At 40.4% G+C, this 25987-nt stretch overlaps 1 protein-coding gene and 1 pseudogene across 1 annotated transcript; both read right to left on the reverse strand.

Moving 5' to 3' along the window:
• Positions 1-4859: 4859 nt before the first annotated feature.
• LOC117623518 overlaps positions 4860-25987 on the reverse strand; it is a 90663-nt pseudogene continuing 69535 nt past the window's right edge.
• On the reverse strand, positions 12503-13567 carry LOC117623523 (PR5-like receptor kinase). The gene has a single exon (XM_034354535.1). It carries the CDS (start codon positions 13550-13552, stop codon positions 12524-12526), a length of 1029 nt encoding a protein of 342 aa, XP_034210426.1. The 5' UTR covers positions 13553-13567; the 3' UTR covers positions 12503-12523.

Genomic DNA, 25987 nt, shown 5'->3' on the forward strand with positions numbered 1-25987 from the left:
ACAGCATAAAACAAACAAGGCAAATGGGGAAAAAGGAAGATGTGGAGGAGGTGGGTTGCAATGCGAGAGAGGGAGAGAGAGAGAGAGAGAGAGAGAGAGAGAGAGAGAGAAAAAGACTGGAGAGGTGGGGTTGGCTCTCTTGGTGATGGGACCTTTTTTTGTTTTAGATAATTTTAGGTTTTTTTTTAAATGATTAAAAATATTATTCTATGTTTTTACTACCATAACCCTTTTTAGAAGGGATGAAAAGTATAAGAAACGGGTGAAAGTGATACATTAATGGCAGTTTCATTTCTTAAAATTCCTCATCAAAATTATTTTTATTGAAAACAATTGTATTTACAGTATTGAGTATAAATTATTTTTTAATATATATAAGTTTATTATTATTTTAATTGTCATGTCCTAGCCGTGTTCGTGTTCTAGTTTTTTGAGATTTTCTGTGTCGTCGTGTTGCGTTTTCGTGTTCTTGTACTCATGTTCGTGCAACATAGGCTAAGATCATTCTCAATGGTAGAAGCTTTAAAAGAGGTTGATAGAACCCCATTTAGAGCTTCGATAGAATCTTTGGGGCCCTAAAGGCATCTCTCCCACAATGGGAGACTCTATATTCGGAAATCCATTTATGATGTAATTTGATTTATGTGCTATTTTTTATTTTTGTTAACTTATTATGTTTTAATGTATGTTTATGTTATGTTAGTTTCTTTTTTTAACATTTCAACCCAAAAAAATTAAAATTTGGACAAGATTTTAAAAAAAGTAATTAGAGTACAAAACAAAAACTAGCTATTTATTTCTATAAAAAATGAAGACTTCCATTTGAAAAGAAAATGAAACGGTAGATAAAAAGGAGAGTACAAAATTTTTTTTTTTTTTATGTGCTAGCAGGCCCAGCGCATGTGGTTTGGTGGGAGGGTATGTGGGGGCCACTCGGACTGAAGGGGCTGCATCCACGTCCACAAATTTGAGGACAGCTCCAGCGGATCTTTAGCAATTAGATTCCAAAATATCTCCCATTAGAGCATTTCCAGCAGGTAGCCTCTTGCCATGGTAAGAGGAGCCCTAGAGCAGTTACTATTCACGTAAATAATGGCTGCTCTAGCCCCTCAGCAAAATGTGTTTGCAGCAGTTGCCCTTTGCCATGGCAAATACTATTCATTTTTTTATTTTTTTCACAACTTTGTTTACTTAAACAATTAATTTGGATAATATTTTCATATAAGATTTTATTTTATTGCTTGTATTTTATTTTATTACTTGTATTGGTTGGTATTTATAGAAAAAAAAAATTGTATGAGGATTTGGTGTTAAAAATATTGACTAAGTATGAAAAATGGTTTTTCGGAATAATCATTTTTTCAAGATAATTTTTTGCGGCTTTTATTCCTTACACATCAAATAAGAAAACTTGATTTTATGGGATTTTAGTATGAAGTATATATTGACTTAATGAGCCATCATTTTTAGCCTAAATCGTATTTGGCACTAAAACCGATTTTTTATATTTTGATTTGGTGGGAATTTAAGTTTCTAGTATTTTTATTTGAATCCAAATGGGAGGTACTTCCTTATTTACATTGTAAACTTAAATAAATTGAGTAATATAAAAATAAATGAAAGTAAAAGGACAAAGACAAAGACATTTACTTAAATGCTGAAAATGGAAATAAGGTATAGAGAAAAAAAAATCATTAATTTTTTTTTTTTTTAAAATTTTAATTTTTTTATTGCACAAAAATTGGTTGCCGTTGGATTGCTAGAAAAAATCAGATCGGAGAGCCCAGAGTGTGCCACGTGGACGAGGGCAATTTAGTGGCGTGTTCAAATGCCTTTTTGGCATTGGGCTGCATATATGAGAGTTATATGGCGATTAAGCCCCAAGTAGAGCCTCCATTGGGGATGGCCTAATAACTAGATTTATGGTGTATCCAGTTCAAACTTTTAATAACTTTTATAGAATTTAAAGTCTAGAGATATTTAATTTAGATTTTTAAAAAGTTTATAAAAGTCTAGTAGTATTAAATTATGACTTTTAAGAGATAGTTAAAAGTATTTAAGGGCCCGTTTGATATTTGATTTTAGTCTAATTTTATAAATTCAAAAATAGATTTTAAGTTCAAAGTCCCAAAAACTCGTTTGACATGGACATTTTTTAAAACCCAAACTTAAAACAAAAAGACCCCTATTATTGAAAAAAAAAAAAAAAAATTTGTTGTAAAGAAAGTGTAAAGGAAAAGAAGGAAGATTAGTCAAAAGCTTAATGATGATGTTGGAAGCTTAGTTAAAAGCTTAATGATGATGTTGGGTAATGAAGCCATCCAATTTTCCTATAAATAGGCTTGCTTATTCACTTGTAAAATACACCAATGGAGCTGTCAGTGTAAATATCACAAGAGCAAATACAATTCTTCTTCTAATATTCAATGGTACTTTTCATACACTATTATTTTTATTTTTATAACAAAATTTAAGTTTTTCTTGAATTTTTGTATCGCTTCGGTACTGGTTCGCTTGAGGAGCTCGCTTCTCTGCTGGTTCCCTCGAGCTCTTCCAAGCTTCAGGTTTCCATAGCAGAAGATTGAAGCTCTCTTGCTACCTCTCTCTCCATCTCTCTCTTCGTCCCTCTCTCCCATCAGTTCAAACCCTAAAAATTTGGGATTCTTCCAATATCAAAGTTAAGTGTGCCTTTTCTATTCCTTTTGTCTTTTGGATTCTGGAATTTTTTTTTGGATAGATGGGTTTTGTTTGTTGGTACGTTTCTATTTAAATTTTATAATGAGTTTCTTTTGTGTGGTAGATAGAACCACCTTGCTTTTGGATACCAAGGGCTTTCAAGGTTGAGAGGTACAAAGACAAAGAAATCTTTGGGGTTGAAGCTGAAAGGGGAGACTCTAGTGGATCCAAAGATCTCGGCCAGGTTCATCTTCTTCTTGAATTAAACCAACTCTAAATTTTTTTTTGTTTTGTGTAATTTTAATATGTTATTGTTGACATTCATCGTGATGATGATGGTGAGGGTTGAGGAAGATAATGAATCTACTATTCAGCTGTTTCATTTTCACCAAGCGAACTTTCTTACAATTCAGCTGGAATTTGCTAATTAATAGAGATGTGCTGATTTCAATATATATATATATATATATATATATAGTTCTTCTCTAATGCCGACGTCCGCATTTTGTTAAACTACGGTTGTCCACAAATTTGCCAATGTATATATACGATCGTAGTTTAACAAAATACGGACGTACGCATTAGAGCAAAACTCTCTCTCTCTCTCTCTCTCTCTCTCTCTATACATATATATATATATATATATGTGGTTGTGTCAACCATGATTTGCCAAGTTTTCAATTGTGGGTCTTTTGAACATATTTATATACATAACTTTCCTAGCTCTAGGAGGGTTGTCTGTTTGGGACAGATGCTCTGATGTAAGTTGCTTCTAAGAAGAAGGGAACACATTTCACACAACACAAAGGAGAGACAGACATGAGAAAGAGGCCGGATTCTGAGTTCTCATCTAGCAACTCACTAACTTTCATAATTTAACAGCACCCCTAAATTTAAATGGTTTAAAAAGTTTGCGATAATTTAACGTGCATACCTGATTCAAAGTTCTTTGAACACGTGGTTGCCTAGGCCTGATTTTGGCAAAAGAAAATGAATCTACTATCAGTAGAGTTGTACCCACACTTTCCTCCTGATCCCTCACATCTGCTGCATTGATCATTATCAGTCTTCAATCCCAATTCTAACACATCATTGATATCCTTTTCATTGTTCTCTAGATCCTTTGCAGCTGTGTCAAAAACTGGAACATGAACAACACTCTCACAGTTCATCAAATCAATCACGGTACTTCCCGTGGCATACGAAACACTAATGTTTCTCTTGTATGCAGGGCAATCCTGCGTAATAAAAGTCCATGAAGCCGGTGTACTGCATCCGTTAATGAAAGGTCAAGTTTGTGAGACTGGAACTATAATAAAATAGAGAGAAGTTGATGTCGGTGTCAACAAAACTCAGGGAACACAACCTGGGTTTGAGGTCAACCTGGGTACCCCGATAATCCGTCAGCAACTGTCACAGTATGAGTACTGGAGTTCATTTCCAGAATTCTGAATTTGATGTTCTTCGTGGTGATCATTGGGATATTACCTTCGCATTTGACCTCAAACCCAGGTTGACCTCAGTAACTTTGTCGATTTACTCCCCAAAAGGGGTACGAGATGTTTTGATATCCCTGCAGTTAATAGCTTGGCTGCAGTTAACATATTGTGGATCATCTGCACATAGACATAGCTGAAGGTTGATTGAAATAAAGCAGGTGATCAATAGGAAAGGAAGCAGAGAGTGAAGCACAAGGGACTGCATCTTTCTTAGACGAGAGTCAGAGTAAACCACAGGCATTATAACAGGAAAGGATGTTCTGATAAAGGAAATGCTCTGTATATATTTTTTCTTTTATCAATATTGTAGTGCCAAGTCTTGAACTATAGGCCTTTCAAATGTTCAAGGAATGAAATTGAAGTCTTTCATTCAAATTTTACTATAAAATTAAATCTTCAATTTCGACCATTGAAATCTTAATCAATGAATTCATAAAAAGAAAAAAATATCATAGAAATGATATAGTCAATGAAAGAGATGTAGACATCACAATTTCATATTTCTGTATGGTGGTTTAGTCATAAGTAGGCAAGATTTTGCAGTTCTCCTCTTGCAATTTCTGAACTTCTGACACACGGTAACTTTGAAGGCCATAATGTTTGTTTTAATTTGGTTTCTAATCAGAGTGAAAGGAGACTAATGCTTCCAAAAGAGGACATAAATTAAAGTTTACACAATTGTCAGGAAATAAAACAGAGCGCTACGTTGAGAAGACAATGTGACATATTAATACAATGTCAACCAGTATGCAGATTGTCTTGCCATACATAGACATTTCGGATAATGAAAACTGTTTCATTTTCACCAAGCCAACTTTCTTATAATTCAGTTGGCATTTCCTAATTACAAGAGATCTGCTGATGAAACTAATTGCCCTAGTCAGTTTCAGACGGTTGGATTGTGGTCAGAGTCCTCTGCAGCTATTGTAGGAGAAGATAAGAAAGGCTTTGGTGCAATTTGCAAGGAATGAAGGGGTCCTTCCAACATCCCTACAACTTTGCTCATTGATGGCCGATCAGAAGGAATGGTCTGAATGCACCACAGGCTTATTAAAGTCAGCTTTCTTGCTACTTCTTCCTCATCCTCAGGTATATCCCCAAATATATGTTCAGCCTTGTGTAGCTCTAGATCCTTATAAACATAATTTGGGAACATTTCACTCGTATGAGTCACTCCCGAATCCAAATTCTTTCTTGCTCCAACCATGTCAAGAATCAACATCCCGTAGCTGTAGACATCAGATTTGTGAGATACGCCTCCAAAGTTCCGACTAAAAACTTCTGGCGCTATGTATCCTGCAGTTCCTCTCGCACCTAACATCGATACAATACTCTCCTTTGTTTCGCATAATTTGGCAAGGCCAAAATCAGAGATTTTTGGGCAAAAATCTTTGTCCAACAGAATGTTCTGTGGCTTTATGTCAAAATGCAGAATTCTCGTGTTACAACCACGGTGTAAGTATTCTAGTCCTCGAGCAATGCCAACTGCAATTTCAGATAGTGTTTTCCATTCTAAGCGATGATTTGCCATTTCAGACCCATGCTTATGTATGAAATTATCCAGAGATCCATTAGGCATGAATTCATAAATCAGAGCTCTTTTGTCCCTCTCGTAACAGAATCCAGAAAGAGTAACTATGTTGACATGGGAGGTTCTACCAATGCTAGCAACTTCATTAATAAAGTCTTCTCCATTACCCTTGGACTCGCTTAGGACTTTGACTGCCACGAGAAGACCATCAGGTAGCCTGCCTTTGTACACGGTTCCGTATCCACCTTTACCTATTTTATCTTTGAAAGAGTCTGTCATTTTCTTGACGTTTGCATAGGTATACCGCTATGGAGTAAGTGATCCATAGTTCCTTATAAATGCCTCAACATCAAACTCGTCCCCTTTATCTCTCTTGAGGAAGGCCAGCATTCTTTTCCTTGATATGCATATAGTAAAAAAAATGATTACGATGATCAGCAGAACAGCAACTGCAATGCCTGCATGGAAAAATTGTTCAAGTTATGCATTTCAGTGATTTGTGAAAGAAAGCAAAGATCGAAACTTCTGGTATTTTGTCTTTATCATATATACTCACCTATGGCGATTGCTTTCCGTGAACCTGCACAAAAGAAATGTTAAATCAAAAGAGTTCTTCGGATGAAAATTTGCAAGACCAAGGTATATCATGTGCTTCTTCAACTGCATCAGTCATTTTCTTTTCTTTTCAGTGGACAAATAGAAAAAGCAGTTGCAACCAATCTAAAGCATGCAAGAGATTGAAGATTAAATCTTGAACACAAAACTGAAAATGAAATGGTTATCAAACCAAATCCAAAGTTTATCACATGTCTCACCTCATCGTCTTAAGATTGTGGTTTGTCCTAAGCTCGATCGCTCCATTCATTAGAGAGATAGTTATTTTCCGTGCTCCTCTCTCTTCCATAAAAAACTAGTCAGTTTTCTCCCTAAACACTCTTTGTTGGTATGATTTCCAGTTGACGACCGATTTCAATTGTTATGTACGTTCTAGTTCAATTTATATTCTAGTTTGTCCAAATCGAGATATACTTAGTCCGATCTCACAATTCATCGTTTCTCATCAGTCCATTCGGACTCAATTGCTTTTGGGTTTGTAATGTTTATTCAGACATAGTTTCATGAGCAGTAAAGATTACAATTCAGTCCCATCGCTCTTGTACTAATCTATTTGTTTAGTTTTCGAATTGCGTTCACTTTCAAGTTTTTGTTTTCAGTTTTGTTACCCCCTCCCTCTCATTCCCTCTCTCAGTCTCATCTTTACTCCCATTTTCACTCTCATTGTCCTCTATACTAAGATTCTCAGGCATGACAAAGCCATGCCTGCACTTTTGGTTGGCGATCAAAGTAATCTCTCTCTTTCAATGGAAAGGATTAACATAGGACAGAACTACAGTTAGCCACAATACCTAAGATTCTTAGGCATTCCAGTGACCTGTTTTCTAAAAACATAATTAGACATATACCTCGACAGTTAGAGGGATTAAGACCAAAAAGATTATATATATACAGGCGCATGCATACCTGCACAGGTTGAGGGATTAGGTCAAACTCAGCTTTAGTTGTATTGTACCCGCACTGACCACCGGATCTGTGACATTGCTTACACAAGTTTTTACTTGCATCCCATGTCAAATCAAACCCAGAATCAAGAACAGCAACTGGATTGCCCTTGGTCGAATTCATCACCAAATTCGCACCCGCTGATTGCGAAACGCGGGGAGTGACAGTCGAAGGCTTGGGAGCAGTTGGAGAGGTTTGCATTCTAGGGAAACGACTTCGTAACCTCGAAGGAGTAGAAGAAGAAGAGGAGGAAGAGTGGGTGCATTGGGAAAGGGGCGGGAAAACGACGGCGTTTGGATGTGGGGTGGGCGAGGCGGGAATTGGCTTAGAGAGTTGAGTGATGAAATGCAATGAAGTTTTGGTTTGATCATATGGCCGGCGTTCGTTGACTTGGACTGTTGTGGGTGGACAGTGCACACTGCACACGTGTGAAATCTTTGTTAAAAATTCCTATTTTCAATACATGAATTATTTACAAAGTATTCACGAAAGTATATTTTTTTTAAAATTGCATATGCAAGTGGAATAAGACATTTTTCAGTCCCTGCAATGAAATGAAAGCTTGTTTTATGAAGGTATATTATGAAAGAAAGAATTCATTAATGGACCAACTACCTTTTAATAGTTGAATGTATGAAACATGCATGCCTGTGTGATTTCATTCAACAAACATCAACACGGAAATTAATTTCTTTGACTTGTATCTAGGGAATTTTCAGTGAGTTGTGTGACTAGTCCAAAAGCTAAACAAATTCATACAGGTTTCTAAATTCAGATAAGGTCATTCTAGTAAATGTCATAGCAGCCTAGATAACTCAGAAGTCAGAACATATGAAGCATAACACGTGGTATGAATCGTTTGGTTTTGTTTTGGCATGGAAAAGACCAGAAGAACCCAACTTGAAGTTTCCAATGGAATGCCGCACGGGTTTTCCATGGCTATGTGAAAGGAATTTGGATGAAATAGGAGTAGGAGTAAGAAAATGTTTGGTATAGGTGAAAGTTTAGGAGAGCACATATTTCAGACCACAGTATAATCATAAGAGAGAATTGCAAGCAGGAGCACATAATTTGACATTATTGAACTCTAGGATAGAGAATTGAGCATAACAATAAGGCCCAGTTTAGTGATCGGGACAAGATTGTAAAATCTAGTGCCATTGAGTTGTGCTCCAATTGAATGTTGGACATTTGTCTATGTTGTTAAGTTCTCTAAATATGAGACGACACACTTAATCATTTTTAATAGAATTATTAGTTGGGTTTAGTTCCAATAACCAGACGGTATGTAGAGGTCTAAGGTGAAGAAGATTAACAAAGAATCATTTAAATCTATAATATTGGAATTCTGTAGCTCCACACAAGCTATAGGTGTGGTTTGGTATTAAATATACCGATGCCTTTTGAGTTGAAATCAATATCTGGATGCATGTGAAGTGTTGTGGCTAACTCTTTGTATTCAACACCAAGATCATCTTGAACATAAGTGATGAGTTCATCATCATCCATTGTTGCACCAGCTTGTGTGAGGGAATTGTTGAGCTTATTCTTAACAACTAAAATGAGTTATTAAAAACAGCAACTTTAATTCTCGCAAGTGCACGAACCATTTATAGTATAGCTTATGTAAATACGGGGTCGATCCCACGGAGAATGGTAACTTAGTTGAAAGTTAAATTACTTAAAATGCTAGAAACACATAGAACACAGAAACTGACTAACTAGCTAAAGGCAAGGTCGAATTCAACAATGCCTCTTGCTAATTACTCAAGGTCTAGGACAGAAGCCTAGCACCACACACGCACTCGAAATGGGGGATTTTGTTGTTGAAATGAAAAGAAGAAAGTGAAATGAAAGTGCTCGAAAGTAAACACTGGCAGCAATGAACAAGTTGTGAAACAATGATTGAGAGGTGTTAGAGACTTGGAATCCACCACTAGTTTTCCTATCCAAGTTATGAATGCATAGAAATTGACTCAAACTTCATCAACAATAGATTATCGCATACAAGCCTATGGTATCTAGGTGCAGGATGCATGATTCTCCTAAGGCATGTGATTATGCATGGTATCTACATAACACGTGATCTCTAATATGCAACCTAAGCATGGTATCTACTTAGAATAAAGCATATAAGAGTCATTAAGCTCCTTGAGAATATGATAATCACACAAGTCCTAGAACATGGTATATGTCCTAGTCAACCTATGGTTATTAACCCCTTGAATGATTCTTAGGCCATTCATGTGTTGCTTGTGAAAGGAGAGTAGAATTGGTGAATCTAAACTCCTTCCCAACCTGTGCTAGATGCATAAAATCCTAATTAGCTACTCCAAGAAAACATACATCAAGCACATAATAAACTGGAGATTAACAACTTGATAACAAAAGCAAGGAAATCAATTTACTATCAAATCATCCATAACATTGAATATTCATGACTAGGGCTTCATCTTAAGCCCTAACTAAATGGATTAGTTAGACATAACTATGAATACAGAAAATAAGAAATACATAGATAGGATAAAGAGAGGAGAAGAACTAGATGATGGCAGCAAGGAAGTTCCCAGGACAGCTCCAAGCTCCCTTGATAGCTCCAAGCTCTCTTCTCTCTTTTTGGTGAATCTGAATGTGTGTATGAGAGTAATGGATGAAGTGAATGTGTGTGTCTGACCCCTCTGAATGAGTGTGCAACTCTCTATTTATAAAGTGCAATTTCGTCCTCCCCTTTGGCTGGTGAAGCACACCTCTCTTCTGCTCTCAACTGCTCCAGCCCATACTTGCCAACTGCTCCAGCTGACAAACACATGCTTTGGTATGGTTTCTTTTATGGAAAGCTTGACTTTTGTTCATCTTTCTGAGCTTCTGAGCTGATTTGACTCCCATGTGTGGCTGCCCATGTCTAGCACATGGCTCTAGGGATGTAGCCACATTAAATGTGATGGCAGCCAACATGACATTTCTGTGAACTTGGTTAAGTCATTAACGTGCTGAGGGCTCCAGATTTATCCAATTGGGCTGAAATTTGGATATGTTATAATAGACACCCATTGGAACAACTTCTATCAAGGATGTCTCCTCATCCAACCTGTGTAAGTTGGTGAAATGAGGCCTGCAAGATGACCTACGAAACTGGACTGACAAGGAGTGTGGCTCAAATTGGCTTTGTCTTTAAGCTCATATTCCTCTTGTGCCACTCAGCCCTTAACATGCATGAATTGCATCAAATGTCATCCCCTTGCTGTCTTAACCTACAAAACACACAAACATAGGTAAGAAACTCAAAATAAAGAGAAGCTAAACAAAATTACTAAGCAAAGAAGGCATGCAAATGTGTGAAATTATGACCTTATCAGGAATTAAAGAGTGATTTGGCATAATTGAGATAATCAGTCACTATTGTGTTGTTGTCATTTCTGAGAGAGCGAATTTGGTCTCGAAGAATCCGTACACGGGTACTAGCAAGAGGTGAGAGGTGCTTGGCCAGCATGGTCCAGGCTTGATGAGCAGTGGTACAAGGGATGAGAAGTGTCTTGATGGAAGAGGAGGAAGTCGCTTTGATCCAACTCAGGACCAGTTTATCCTTGGCTAACTCTAGGTGCACATATCCATCTTCTTGCACTTTGGGTGGGTCTGTGTTGTTCTTGACGACTGCTACAAGGCGTGCATCTCCAATACATCTTCAAATTGGGATTTCCAACTCAAGTAGTTGGTGCGATCCATAGGAACTGGGAACAACGATGAGATATTGAAAGAGATGGGCAAAGGATGGGATGAGAACGGAGGTGAGGAAAGTTTTGACATTTCAGAAATCAGTTTTGACATATCAATATTGCTTGATTCTCTAGATTTAGGTGTGGTGGCCATTGGTTTCGGTAGGATCTATATTTTGAGGGTTAGCTCCGAAGAGCTCTGAAGCCATATAAGAATAATAAACTGAAGAGGAAGAGAGATGAGAGACAGAGGTGAAGAATAATTGCACAGACCAAGATTATCTGTTCTTGTATTATCAGCTGTACATATGGTGTACACGGTTTAGACTTTCTCAAGTCTATTTACAGAAGGCAAGTAATATAAAGTAAGTATAATTAATCTCATATATTACAGAATCAATTGTAAACTAAATCCTAGCTGGGATGAAGCTGATCTTGTGATGGGGAGTCTGTCAATGCAAATTAAGTGGGATCGACTGATTTTATGGAATGGGCTGATTTTGTGGAATCATGATATGCATCATGATTCTCTTACGTCGACTTATTGATTGGTGAGTATAATAAGACTTATATCTGTTGTTTAATAAAAGTGCCAGAAAGTTTTTTATGTTTAATACTCAAGAAACATTTCTTTTTCTTCTTAACATGGAATTACCGGGAAATTGGCCAGGCTTTCAACTGAAGTCAACATGTATAATTGACTTATTATTGTATAATGAGGTTTTATTTACATACATTCCTATACACACATATGTAACCATATATATCTCTTTATAGATAGGAATGAATTATTGAGAAATTTCCCCAAATATTTTAGCACAATATTAGAGCGACCGATCATAAGTCATCTCTAAATCTCTTTTCTTTTTCCTCAAATTGTTTTCAAACTCTAAATTTATCCTCATACCAAAACCCAAATCAAATTCAAACATCATAGTTTACCTGTCTCCTTCCCAAAGCATATATATCCCACAAACAAATTCCGCCACAATGTCAAATCCAATTGAAACCCCTACCTTAACTGCTTGCAACTCCACACCATTCAGAATGACAATTTTGGGTTGCCTGCTGAAATCAAGTGGAATGAGATCAACTATAGTCTCTAGTATGAAGTCATGGAGATGCGAATTGCCGGGCGAGAAAAATATAGGTACTTGACTAGTGTCACGCCCCAAATATAGGTATTTGTCTACAGTTGTTAGATCACACACGTATGCGGGAAGAATTTTCGTTTCCTTTTCTTGCTATTTTTGAACTCATGAGACACAGGTAACTTAGCACACTATATATAAGCAAAAAATATTCTTGGGATGGCGGTCAACTTCCGCATCCTAACAAAAGCTGTGAACTTCAAAAATGGAGTTTTATATTTTATTCATCTTCAGACAAAACTATCACATACAATTGCACTCATCTTCAAGTTCGAAGAGATGCAGTATTCAAACAATATGATAATAATGATGCTGATTTATATTACACGTTTTTCTTTTCGGGATTATGAAAAGATTATACATGTTCTCCATCTTAAAATTGAAAATCAACACTTATATACCGATATGTCTTAAGCTTACACGCAAAGGCTTTGATGTGGTCATAGAGTCTTCTGTTTCAGATGGTTGAGATGTGGTCATAGAGTCTTCTGCAGCTATTGTAGGAGAAACCAACAAAGGCTTTGGTGCAATTTGCAAGGAATGAAGGGGTCCTTCCAGCATCTCTACCACTTTGCTCATTGATGGCCGATCAGAAGGATTGATCTGAATGCACCACAGACTTATTAATACCATCTTTCTTGCTATTTGTTTTTCCTCTTCTGTGGTCGCCCCAAAAGCATTCTCATCCTTGTCTAGCTCTAGATCTTTATAAACGTAATGCGGAAACATTTCACTGGTATGAAACACTGCCGAATCCAAATTCTTTCTTGCTCCAACCATTTCAAGAACCAACATCCCGTAGCTGTAAACATCACATTTGTGCGATACGCCCCCAAAGTTCCAGCTAAATACTTCTGGTGCGATGTATCCTACAGTTCCCCTTGTCCCCAGCATCGATACGATACTCTCCTTCGTTTTGCACAATTTGGCAAGGCCAAAATCAGCTACTTTTGGGCAAAAATCTTTGTCCAAAAGAATGTTCTGTGGCTTTATGTCAAAATGCACAATTCTTGTGTTACATCCGCGGTGTAAGTATTCTAGTCCTCGGGCAATGCCGACTGCAATTTCAGATAGTTTTTTCCATTCTAAGCGAGAATTTGCCATTTCAGATCCTTGCTTACGTATGAAATTATCCAGAGATCCATTAGGCATGAATTCATAAATCAAAGCTCTTTTGTCCCTCTCATAACAGAATCCACAAAGAGTGACTATGTTGACATGGGAAGTTCTACCAATGCTAGCAACTTCATTAATGAAGTCTTCTCCATTACCCTTGGACTCACTTAGGACTTTAACTGCCACCAGAAGGCCATCAGGTAGCTTTCCTCTGTATACTGTGCCATATCCTCCTTTACCTATTTGATCTTTGAACCAATGAGTCATCTTCTTCACATCGGAGTAACTATACCGCTTTGGGGCCATCCATCCATTATTTGTTATAACTTCCTGGATTTTCATCTCATTCTTCTTATATTTCTTGAAGAAAAGCACTTCTTTTTTTGATGCGTATACCATACAAACAATGAAAACAATGGCGGAAGTTACACCCGATAAAATCCCTATAAATTCAAAAATATTTTCAAGTTATGCATTTCATTAAGTTGTGAGAGACAAAAGCATCTCAATACTGTAAAGAAATAAAAGCAATAGAATAAAGTGATACTGAAATTAAACCTGGAACAAAATATTTGTTTCTTTATACTTCACTCTTCTTCTTGTATTTTTATTTAGAGATATTTAGTCATATACTCATTCTTAGCACTAATGATATAGATAAACCTTACACCATTAATCTCTATAAACAAACCCAAAAACTGACAGTTGACCCTATTGAATTGAATTTTGATTATTAAATTACTTTGACGCCCTGTTGAGTTATTTGAGCTTTTTTTATAATGAAGTTTTAGGGTTGGGCTTGTTTTAAGAAATAGATAGCAGTTTTATAATTTATAGGAAGTTAAAAGCCTCTTTGTTATGTTGTAAGTGATCTTTGGATGAATTTTTAAAGTCCATTTCATATAGATTTTTTTTATAATTCGGATTCCTATATTAGGTATAATAGTAAATCTACCCTTAATTTATTATAGTGAGTTAGATGATAGTTAAGCTCCTAGTCATTTAAAGCAGTCATGTAACTTTGAAATGTATTTTGGAGGGCTACCATTTAATGGTTACTGAATCAAGGGCCAGAATGAAACAAAGGAACCAAGCAGAGTTACCTATCGCTATATTTTCTCCTGCAACAATCACAAGATAGAGAAATGTTAATCAATAAATGAATATATATAATCCATTGATAAAATAAATAAAAATAAAAAATAAAAAACCTTGCCAACAGATATTTTTTAGTTACATGTTAATAATTTCACTAAATCTAGTCACTTGTTGCCAAAGGTTCGCAATTTGAGAACATGGCATTTTTTTCTCTATAAATTTATTAAAATATTCATTAATCAATTTAAAATCAATAAGAATAATCCTGTCGTTTTAATTTGACAGTGGAACAAAGAGGAAAGCAAAGTAGGTTCGCAAAACTAAAAGAAGAGAAAGTCAAAACACTACGTAAAAATTTCCAGAAATTTCTAATTTACGACCACTTACTGTTGTTATCTTTCTAAATCGTACCCATGAAATAAAAAAAAAGAAAATATGAAGTCAACAATTCCTAGTTAGTTGTCATTGATGGTCACTGTTCACACTTCCATTATAATTTAATGGCAGTTGTGAAAAATCTCCTCTCTCTATAGTTTAAACTATTATTTATACGTTCAAACAAAATAAAATATTATTATTTGTACTAAAAAATTATAAAATGAAGAAAAAATTTAAACTTCAAGTACGTATACTATTGATGTTGAATATGGTACCTGACATGACACAAACCCGATCCCCACAAAAGCAAACGGGCTTGCTCGAATGGGAGTCAAACCCACAGCCCCCATTTACTTCAAGACATTTAGCGCATTCATCATCATAAGGGTGGGAATAGTTAACATTAAAGCCTTCCATGATCGCTTCCTGAAACAGCGACCTATTGGCAAAGAGCTTCGCAGCCGCGGTTTTGAGAATCGGCACTGTAGTTTCAATCTTACACTTGACACCGCTCATAATCTGGTCGATCGGGATCGTCCAGATCAAGTAATAAGAGTCTTTGAAAGGCAGATTGACGTTGCAGGAAAACCAATTCTCGGGCTTGGGGGTAATAGTAGAGGAATTACAGCCGTAGAAAATGGACACCACCGCGTTGTCGTTCTCATTGTAGGCGAAGAACTCGGATTTGATAGTTGCGTTGGCGAGTTTGTCTGTGCATGTCGAGTTCCAGAGGTCTGAGCGGACTAACCTTAGATTTTTGTGAACTGGGTCGAGTTCGAGAACTCGGTACTTCAGCGACATGATGGTCAGCTCAGGCGAGTCGTCCACGCAGCTGATGTGGAACTCCGGTGGACCACAATGGGCAGGGCGCGCCCCACCAGTGAACGGGTATGAGAGGCCTCGGAGCGGGCCACAGGCGAAAGTCTGGGAGCAGACGGAAGGGGTTTCCTTTGGCTGGATTTCTTTAGCCTGTGTGTCCTTAGACGAAAAGGGTGTCGCGGCGTCCACGGAGTAGAAGAAGAAGAGGAGAAGGAGGAGGGTGAGGATGGGAGAGAGGAGGATTGGGTGCATTTTGGACGGGGGTGGGAGTGTTGTGGGCTTGCTGGTAAATGCCAATACAGATTAAATACAGGTTTGATGAAGAACGCGTTGATTAACTACAACTTGACTTGTGGTCTTGGACTGTCGTCGGTCGTCTCTGTTCTTTTTATGTGGTTATAAACTTACGAAATCTTCCCAGTTTTATTTGTGGAGTTATAATCGTTAGAGCATCCGCGTGGGGCTCTCTAATGGGACAAAAGCTTGCAATTTATATTCATTTAGCAGCATGAAGGTAAATAACAAGTTGTCTGTAGTGAAGAAATTGTTGGAGGAAGAATATGGGAAATATGAATTTAAAGATAATAATACTTTTCAATAAAACTGTAATTATCAAATACAATAATAAATTTACATGAAATTAATGTAAATTAACAAACACAAATAGAAAATACTGACAACTTTAGTGATTGTGGCTTGTAAGAATTGCAATGTCCTAAAGATAGACTTCGCATCTGCTCTTGTGCTCACAGTTTTATAGGCGTCTATCTCCCAAAATTCAACAATTGATAATCATAAATTGAAGTACTTCAATTTAAGACTCCGGTGAATGATAAGTGCATTATTTCCTATATTTGTATATCTCTTATATTTAGTTTTTGTAGGGAAATTAATTAAAAATAGCATTACCTTACTTTCTTTATTTTCAGCTATTATGCTCTCTTGGAAGGGTTTTGACTGAAAATCGATTTTTCGAATAAATTTTAGCACAAGGCCAATTGGAGGAGAAGAAATCTAAGACATTGAGGATCATTGTGTCAAAGTTTCATAATTTTCTACCAAGCCAAATGCTCAAGACTAGCAAGTCAACACAACCTAAGTTGAAATCCCGTCAAAATTGCACTACTGTGGAAGGTTGAAGATTTGAAGAAATTTCCGATTTTTTCTAGTGGCGTGTGATATATGCTTGGAAAGCTTAGAGATCAAGCTAAAGTTCTCATATTTTTGCAGAATTTTCTAGGAAATGGAAAGACCCAAAATATGCATGCCAGTTGGCTGATGTGCTTCCAAGACAAAGAATGATTCTTTCATAGTTTGTTTCCTTAATTGTTTGGGATTTTCTTTTGCTTTGGGAGAGTTTTTCCATACCTTTTTAGAGTAGAGTTTAGTTTTTTAAACTATATAAGGTCACCCTGAGCTCTCTCTATGGACCATCTTGATACCATATACTTTTCTAACATATTTCAATACACCCACAAATATATAAGAGAGAGAGAGAGAGAGAGAGAGAGAGAGAGAGAGAGTCGCGAGTTGTTGCCGTGGTGCTTTTGGAGCTTACGAAGGTGTTGCTGTGAAAAATCTGAAATCAAACCCATCTGCCAAATCGGTTTTATGACAACAATTTTTTTGTTTATCTTCTCTTTTGTCATGAACTAATTTGCCTTACTAGGGCTATGTAGCCTATAACCATTAATACTTAATTTTATAGAAGAGAAAGATCTGATATGAATCTAACTTCATTAAATTACTCTCTCTTTCGTATCCCTCTATTAGACAATTGTTTATGCATTTATAAATGAGATAGTTGCTATAAACAATAAAATTAACCTTGGGAATTGATAATCGGTAAAGATATATGTTGATATTCTGTAAAGATTGGTATTGATAATCTGTCAGAGATTGAAGTACAAGGGACTGCATCTTTTTTTAGCCTAAAGTCGGAGTTATCTGCTAGGGGATAAAGAAGAGGTGAAACACAGGCATTACAATTAGGGAAGAGGTCCTGATAAAGGCATTATTCTATGTATATTTGTTTTTCCTCTATCAATGTCGTAATGCCAAGTCTTGAAGCCCTTGATATATTCAACGAATGAGATTGAAGTCTTTCATTCACAGTATACTTTAGTTGTTCCAATTTGTATATACGTGCGTGTGCAGATTGTCTGGCCCTGTAGATGTTACTTCAATGAGCATATTGACGCCTAATGAGTGACACGTGACTATAAAGTCAGTTGTTAGTTAGTTCAGCTGAAAAGAAAAACTTGGTATTAACTGTGGTTCGTGATACTCTTCGAAGCGAATGAATAAGAAGAATGAATCACAACGGCCATCTTCGTTAACCAGAGACTCTCTATATTACTTAAACACCAAAAGAACTGTAGCAGTCGCTGAAAACAGAGAAATCATGAAAACAGTTTTTTCACTTTCAGTTTTCAGACAAGGGATTCTTAGATATAGGTCCATTCTCATTAAGATACAATAGATAAAGGACATCAATTTTAGCTCCTCAATAGTAGTCCACCAAACAATCCAATGAACACGTAAGCAATGCCTTTTGTCCATCCTTTTTAAGATATTTACTTCTAGTGCCATTAAACAGAAAAGGCAAATAAAACCGACACCTCCTAAAGATCTGTTTCTCTTAAAATCATGGTCATTTCATCCCAATCTCAGCTGATTGATTACTTCCTTAATGAAGATTTTCACGAATTCCAAATGAGGATTCAATTACTTATGTTACAATTTGTTTTTTTTTTTTTTTTTCTTTAGGTTTGCTATGAAGTATTCAACTTATCTATATATATATGTGTGTGTTTATAGTGGAGGTAGTTTGAGTGTTGAATCTGGGGTGGAAAATACTTGACTTAGCACATACCTACAGTGAAGGTATTGTTGATGCTCAAAATGGTTCGGCCAAGATTGAGTCCAACTTAGTGATGAGGTGTGATGGATGATGGGTGAAGGTGAGGACCGTCAGCATGTGTGTGAAGATTTGGGCAAGCGATAAATATAAAGAAGACGAGATATACGTGGTTCATCCTTAATGAATGGGCTACGTCCACGGAGAAGTATGCTCTCATTATAATAATGTATGTTTACATTTGTACACGGGGTTGGACCCAAATATAAAGATAAGAAGGGAGAAGCCCATGATTAAAGATAAAGCCCAGCCCAGTGATCCAGAAGAGAGAGTCCAAGGCCCAAGGGTCCAGATCCAAGAGCCTTCTCTAAGTGGAGAGTGGTCTTCCTTTATAGGTGAAGGGGAGTCTTCACTTCTTGTAGTTTTCCGATGTGGGACTCCTCTTGCTTTGCTTAGAGTTGTGACTTGTGGTGATGCTTCTTTGGCTAAGGTGATGACCTCTCAAAGCATGGCACGTGGATGATCTAGCCTAGCTAGTTGCTCGGTCAGTTACGGTACTAACAGTAGTCCCCTAAGTTCGCGAGTAAGAAGGTACTTCTTGATTGGGGACTTGTAATTTTAAGTGCACTGGCCGAGCAACACCATAGTTCATCTTCCAAGCTGTATAGTACACTACCCATAGTCCTCCAAGGCCCCAGCTAAGAAGGACATTTGGAAGGGAAAGAACTTGGCACGACGGTGTCGAAGGTGAAGGGGTTGTCGAAGGCATAAAGTTGCATGTCGCAGGGTAATGTGGCTGGGCACGAGGGGGCCGAAGGCATAAGAATTGCATGTGGCAAGGCGATGGGCCTAGGCACGAGGGTGCCAAAGGCATAAAACTTGCATGTTGCAAGACAATGGAGCTAGGCACGGGGGTGCAGAAGGCAAAGGGGATGCTGAAGGCACAAAGCTTGCATGTCGCAAGGCGATGTACCTAGGCACGAGGGTGCCGAAGGCATAAGAATTGCATGTCGCAAGGAAATAGGCCTAGGCACGAGGGTGTCGAAGGTGACACAAAGCTTACATGTTTGCAAGGCAATGTGCTTAGGCATGGGGGTGTCGAAGGCAAAGGGGATGCCGAAGGTGACACAAAGCTTGCATGTCGTAAGGCAATGTGGCTGGGCACGAAGGTGCTGAAGGCATAAGAATTGCATGTTGCAAGGCGATGGGCCTAGGCACGAGGGTGCCGAAGGTGACATAAAGCTTGTATGTTGCAAGGCAATATGGCTAGGCACAAGGGTGCCGAAGGCGACACAAAGCTTGGATGTAGCAAGGCGATGTGGCTAGGCACGAGGGTGCCGAAGGTGACACAAACCTTGCATGTCGCAAGGCGATGTGGCTAGGCTCGGGGGTGCCAAACACAAAGGGGATGCCGAAGGGTCATAAAGCTTGCATGTCGCAAGGCGATGTGCCTAGGCACGATGGTGCCGAAGGTGACACACAACTTGCATGTTTGCAAGGCAATGTAGCTAGGCTCGGAGGTGCTAAAGGCAAAGGGGATGCCGAAGGGTCACAAAGCTTGCATGTCTCAAAGCGATGTGCTTAGGCACAAGGGTGCCGAAGGCGACATAAAGCTTGCATGTTTGCAAGGCAATGTAACTAGGCTCGGGGGTACCGAAGGCAAAGGAGATGCCGAAGGGTCACAAAGCTTGCATGTCGCAAGACGATATGCTTAGGCACGAGGGTACCGAAGGCGACATAAAGCTTGCATGTTTGCAAGGCAATGTAATTAGGCTCGGAGGTGCCAAAGGCAAAGGGGATGCCGAAGGGTCACAAAGCTTGCATGTTGCAACGCGATGTGCCTAGGCACGAGGGTGCCGAAGGCGACACAAAGCTTGCATGTTTGCAAGGCAATGTAGCTAGGATTTGGGGTGCCGAAGGCAAAGGGGATGCCAAAGGGTCACAAAGCTTGCATGTTGCAAGGCGATGTGCCTACACATGAGGGTGCCGAAGACGACACAAAGCTTGCATGTTTGCAAGGCAATGTAGCGAGGCTTGGAAGTGCCGAACGCAAAAGGGATGTCGAAGGCACGAGGGCGCTGAAGGGAAGAAATGCATATGTGAAAATAATAATAATAATAATAATAGCTTCTTTTTTTTTCATTTTTTTTTGGTTACCTTGTGGACATTTGGGCTTTCGTGAGCCTATGATGTCTTTAAGCTTCGGCAAGTAGGGATTTATGGGGCCGAGCCCTTGTGTTTTGGCATGAGTCTTGCTAGGGTTTGGCTTGGACTGCGTATGAAGCTTTCAGCACGCTGTGTTGCTCTGGCCATTACCTTCTTCCACATCGTCAGGTTTGTGCACGGTCAAGCCTTGCGCTCTTCTCGGCTTTCTTTAAGTTAGAAGAAAGCTGGGCTGCGTGGCATTAAGGAGCTGGGCTGGAAATCAAGAGCTGCTGTTCGAAAGAAGGTTACAGCCTGCTAAAGCACACCCTCGACTTCGGTGAGGTAACCACGGGGTAGGCAGTGATTCGGATCTGGTTTCGTGTTGTCACAACTTCGGCAGCATAGGCCAAGTCTCACGGTGGTCCGAGGTTCTTCAAGTTATGGGCACCGAGTCTGCAGCGCATCCCTTGTTGAACGGCAAGAGTGGTTTGGGAGCTTTTTTGGAGGCCTTATTTGCTCCTTTGTTCTGGGTCCTTGGTCTGTAGCAAGAGTGAAGGGCGCAAAGCCTAACGCGGGCTGCATGTTGGGTTCGTCGTCTCACTGCTTCAGTGTCTAACAGCTTCGGCAAGCGAGTCTTGTCACAAGACGATTTTTCATGGTTCTTTCCATTCAGCAAGGCTGAAGGTTGTGGAGGCATTCGGCAGCAGTGAGTCTCGGCTTCGGCAGCAGCAAGTCTCGGCTCGTGTTGTCACGGCACTAGCAAGGGGTCTTCTCAGTTCAGCAAGGTCAAAAAATAGGGGCGCAAGTGTCTCCGCAACCTCTGCATAGCCCTTGCCGAACGGCAAGGGTCGTTTGAAAAAAGTTTGAGGCCTTATGGGATTTGGGCTGTTCAAGGCTACGACAGGGGGTTGCATGACTACTGGAGCTGGGCAAAGGTTTAGGCAACGAGGGGCTGCAAAGACGAAAAAAGGATCCAAGTAGGCCCAGCCTAGCCCTTGCCGTTCGGCAAGGGTAAATTGGAGTGGGCTCTCAGCATGTGCTTGAAATTGGGCTCAAGAGTTGGGTTTTGGCACGTATAAGGGCTAGGTTTTGGGAGGAGGAATGAGAAGACAACACAGCCGCAAGGGAGCTTCTAGCGTGTTGCCTGCCGTTCGGCAAGTCTTTCTTATCGTGATTTCGAGTCTCTTTGACATGCATCTTGGTTTGGCTTCAGCATACTGATGGCTTCGGCAAGAAAGTGTCTGGGTATTTGAGCTTCGGCAAGGTCTGGTTTCAAAGAAAGAGTTCGCAAAAGATCCTCCTCTTCCAGCCCTCCATTTCGATGGACAAAGTCCCGAGAAGATTGAGGGTGAAAGGCTCGAGGGTGTTGAGTTGGTCCTTCGGCAGGGTTTGGCTTTTGTGACCCTTCGATTTCAGCATTTCCCTTTCTTTCTACACAGCCCTTGCCGTTCGGCAAGGGTGTGGTTTGTTGTGATTGTGAGCCAGGCAGGGTAACCGTAGTCTTGGCTCTTGGACGTTCGGCAAGCTTGACTCGAAATTGTGATTTTTTGGGGGCTATCAAATTCAAAGCATGGTAATTGCCGTTCGGCAAGGGGGCTAGTACCTTGTGTACTCAAGCTTCTGCAAGGGTGTTTGAAAGGAACTTGTTTGCGAGCCTGCAGGGTGGGTTGAGAGCTGAGTCTCCGTCTTGTTCGGCAAGAGTGGAGCTTGGGCCAAGGTCGGTTTCAGCAAGAGCCGTGAAGGGGTAAGTGTTCTTCAAGGACCCTTTTTCCTTTGCTCAACCCTTGCCTTTCGACAAGAGTGTGTTGAGTGATTTTTGTTGTGGCCTCACACGTATGTCTTCAGTAGGAGTGTTTAGAGTTAGGCCTTCGGCAGGTTGAGTTTTGGCTAATTTCATGAGGTCTTGGCGTCGGGTCCGGGATTGTGCCATTTGGACACGAGTCTGGGCCTTGAATAATTTGTGCGCACGGGCTCGTAGCTGGGTCATTAAATTTGACTTTAGTTTTGGTGAGTTCTGTGAGCCCCCTTTCGCTTCTCTATGATGCCTGCCGTTCGGTAAGGCCAATCCGAACTCAATTTTGATTTATGTTGGTTTTTTAATTTTGCCGCAGGGTTTCGTGACCAAAGCAGAGAAATCTTGTGACGTGAGTTTCGACAAGGGTCAAAGATCAGAGAGTTACTAGGGCTCAGCAAGTTGCTGTTTCAGCAAGGTTGATAAAGAAGTGGGCCTTCTCCAGTTCAGCAATTTCCAAGGGGGTTGTGGAAGAGGAGATGCCGTGTGCTCCAGCTTTTGGCAAGGCTCCTGCGGATCGGCAAAGGTCTGTCGAAAGAGTTTTGGTGAGCTTTCAGACCTGCACGTGTCCTTGGCGTCGGGGCTAGGCCCTGGAAATTTGGTCGTAGGTCTTTGGTGAGCACAGGGGTTTGGTGCGTTAGTTTGTGCTGGGCTCTAATTGGGTCTTGTGTAAGATTTTGACAAAGTGGGTGCCTTGATAAATTCAGTAGTTGGGTGTTACATGGATTTTTGACTAGGGGACTTGGAATTGGCATTCATCAAGGCATGGGAGTCTCACGGCACCACAGATAGATGCCCCATACATGTAATTAGAAGTGGCCTCCGTTGTCTTGACTTGGGCATCACGCATATCCCGCATAGTGCACTTCGAAGGGCTGAGAGTTCACATGTGCTCCAACAAGCTATGATGTGCCGTTCGGAAAACTCGACCAAGTAGTGTCTTGAGAAAACTAGTGGCATGGCTACCGTTCGGTAGCTGGTCAAATGGCATTTAGATGGTGGTCTCTCAAGGATCTTGGGTGGCTTGAGCAAATGGGTGTGCCATTCGGTGTTTTGAACAAAGACCAACCATGAGTCAGAAGGCTTGGGAGCTTCTGGAGCTACTCCTAGAGTTGCTGATCTGACGCATCCGAAGAAGACAAAGTGTGGCTACCGCCGAAGGTGCTGCCAAACACTATTATGAGCAATCAGCCTTGGTGCGAGGGATGTGGAGTTTTCTGCGGCTGCATTCGGTGTCCTTGGGTGCCTTGAAAAATTTTCCAAATGTATGATAGATGGGTGAGAGTGGTATCTTGCTTCGAGCATGAGATAATTCTTCAATTTTGGGTCTGCCAAATGGTACTGGGTAGAATTTTTGAGGTGGATATGGCTTCTGAAAGTCATTTAGCTTAAGCTAAATTATTAGAGATGAGCTCAAATAATTGGGTGCCGATCTGGTCCTCATATTTTGTCTTCAGATAAAAAGGTTTATGATGGCTTCAGTATGGGTATTCTATTGAATTGTTGAATAGCAATTGACAGGTGTTGAACAACACCTAAGCCACAAACTCATGGAAATGGACCATGTGGGTTGCCCTTCGGATTGGCATGTGGGCTTCAGTATGGGTACTCCATGCAAGCCATGTAAAAAGAAGAAGATAATTTTGGTGAATTGGAACTTTTTGAAGTAACCGAATCTGGACAGCTCCTATTATTCATATGCAATAATCATATTTGTTGAAGAGGATTGTGCAATGAATTATTTAAATATTGCATACTTGTATACAATATTTATATATAAAAAGAAAATTCTTATCTTGTGGTGAGGATGCACATAGGCATCCTTCATATTGGAGCAATTTTTTCTTGGCCATGTGCAAGCCATGCATGGTGATATCCTTGGTGCATTTGGAATATTAGGCCACTCCCAAATTGAGACTCTTCAAAGTGATTGAAAGGTGGGTTGCTTTAGCAGATACATGTCTGTACGATCCCACATCGACCAAACGGAGAGGGGGTGATGTGCCTTATATGGCACACCTCGCATCCTCATAGCACGAGGCCTTTTGGGAGCTCACTGGCTTCCGAGTTGTAAGAACTCCAAAGTTAAGCGAGTTGGAGGCTGGAGCAATCCCAGGATGGGTGACCACCCTGGGAAGTTGCTTCGTGAGCTCCCAGAAACAAAACCGTGCGGGCTGGTGAGAATGTAGCCAGCCCAAAGCGGACAATATCCTGCTACGGCGGAGCCGGTCCGGGGTGTGACAATTTGGTATCAGAGCCACTCTGCCGTGTGGTGCGAGCGTGCCGACGAGGACGTCGGATCCCTTAAGGGGGTGGATTGTGAGATCCCACATCGACCAAACGGAGAGGGGGTGATGTGCCTTATATGGCACACCTCGCATCCTCATAGCACGAGGCCTTTTGGGAGCTCACTGGCTTCGGAGTCGTAGGAACTCCAAAGTTAAGCGAGTTGGAGGCTGGAGCAATCCCAGGATGGGTGACCACCCTGGGAAGTTGCTTCGTGAGCTCCCAGAAAGAAACCCGTGCGGGCTGGTGAGAATGTAGCCAGGCCCAAAGCGGACAATATCGTGCTACGGCGGAGCCGTGCATTTATATAGATAGTAGGGAGGTATACTTATATTCTCTATAGGTGCGATTATGGGGTAGTTGGAGGTTGTTGTGGAAGAGTGTGGTTTTAGAGAGAAGTCGGGTGATTACACTACGTAAGTACCTTCCCTAGTTACTAGTCTCACGCGCGGCGTTGGATGTTCCGGCGTGTGAGACACTTTCCATATGCGGCGTTGGATGTTCCGGCATGTGGAAAGACTTATTATAGAGTTTAGGGTCATCACCATGGCGTTGGATGTTCCGGTGTGTGATGATCCAGTCTGCGCGCGGAGGACATAGTTTGGAAGCTACACATGGCGTTGGATGTTCCGGTGTGGGAGCTTTGGAGTTTCGTCCCCCGGTTGGACCGCTCATCCCTAGACGCAGGATAGCACCTAGAAATCCTGCGGACTAGTTAAACGATCCCCCAGTTGGATTGTTTTCCCGGTACCTAGGTGGTGTGCTGAGTATAGCGTATATGTGAGATCCCACATCGACCAAACGGAGAGGGGGTGATGTGCCTTATATGGCACACCTCGCATCCTCATAGCGCGAGGCCTTTTGGGAGCTCACTGGCTTCGGAGTTGTAAGAACTCCAAAGTTAAGCGAGTTGGAGGCTAGAGCAATCCCAGGATGGGTGACCACCCTTGGAAGTTGCTCTGTGAGCTCCCAGGAACAAAACCGTGCGGGCTGGTGAGAATGTAGCCAGGCCCAAAGCGGACAATATCCTGCTACGGCGGAGCCGGTCCGGGGTGTGACAGTTTAGTATCAGAGCCACTCTGCCGTGTGGTGCGAGTGTGCCGACGAGGACGTCGGATCCCTTAAGGGGGGTGGATTGTGAGATCCCACATCGACCAACGGAGGGGGGGCGATGTGCCTTATATGTGCACACTCGCATCTACCTAGCGCGAGGCCTTTTGGGAGCTCACTGGCTTCGGAGTTGTAAGAACTCAGAAGTTAAGCGAGTGGGAGGCTGGAGCAATCCCAGGATGGGTGACCACCCTGGGAAGTTGCTTCGTGAGCTTCCAGAAACAAAACCGTGCGGGCTGGTGAGAATGTAGCC

Source organism: Prunus dulcis, chromosome 3, assembly GCF_902201215.1.
Source record: "Prunus dulcis chromosome 3, ALMONDv2, whole genome shotgun sequence".
In the NCBI taxonomy this organism is placed as follows: Eukaryota; Viridiplantae; Streptophyta; class Magnoliopsida; order Rosales; family Rosaceae; genus Prunus; species Prunus dulcis.

Bases quoted from the DNA above. Each gene is read 5' to 3' on its own strand.
- LOC117623523 (XM_034354535.1), bottom strand. From the start codon at position 13,552: ATGGCCCCAAAGCGGTATAGTTACTCCGATGTGAAGAAGATGACTCAT.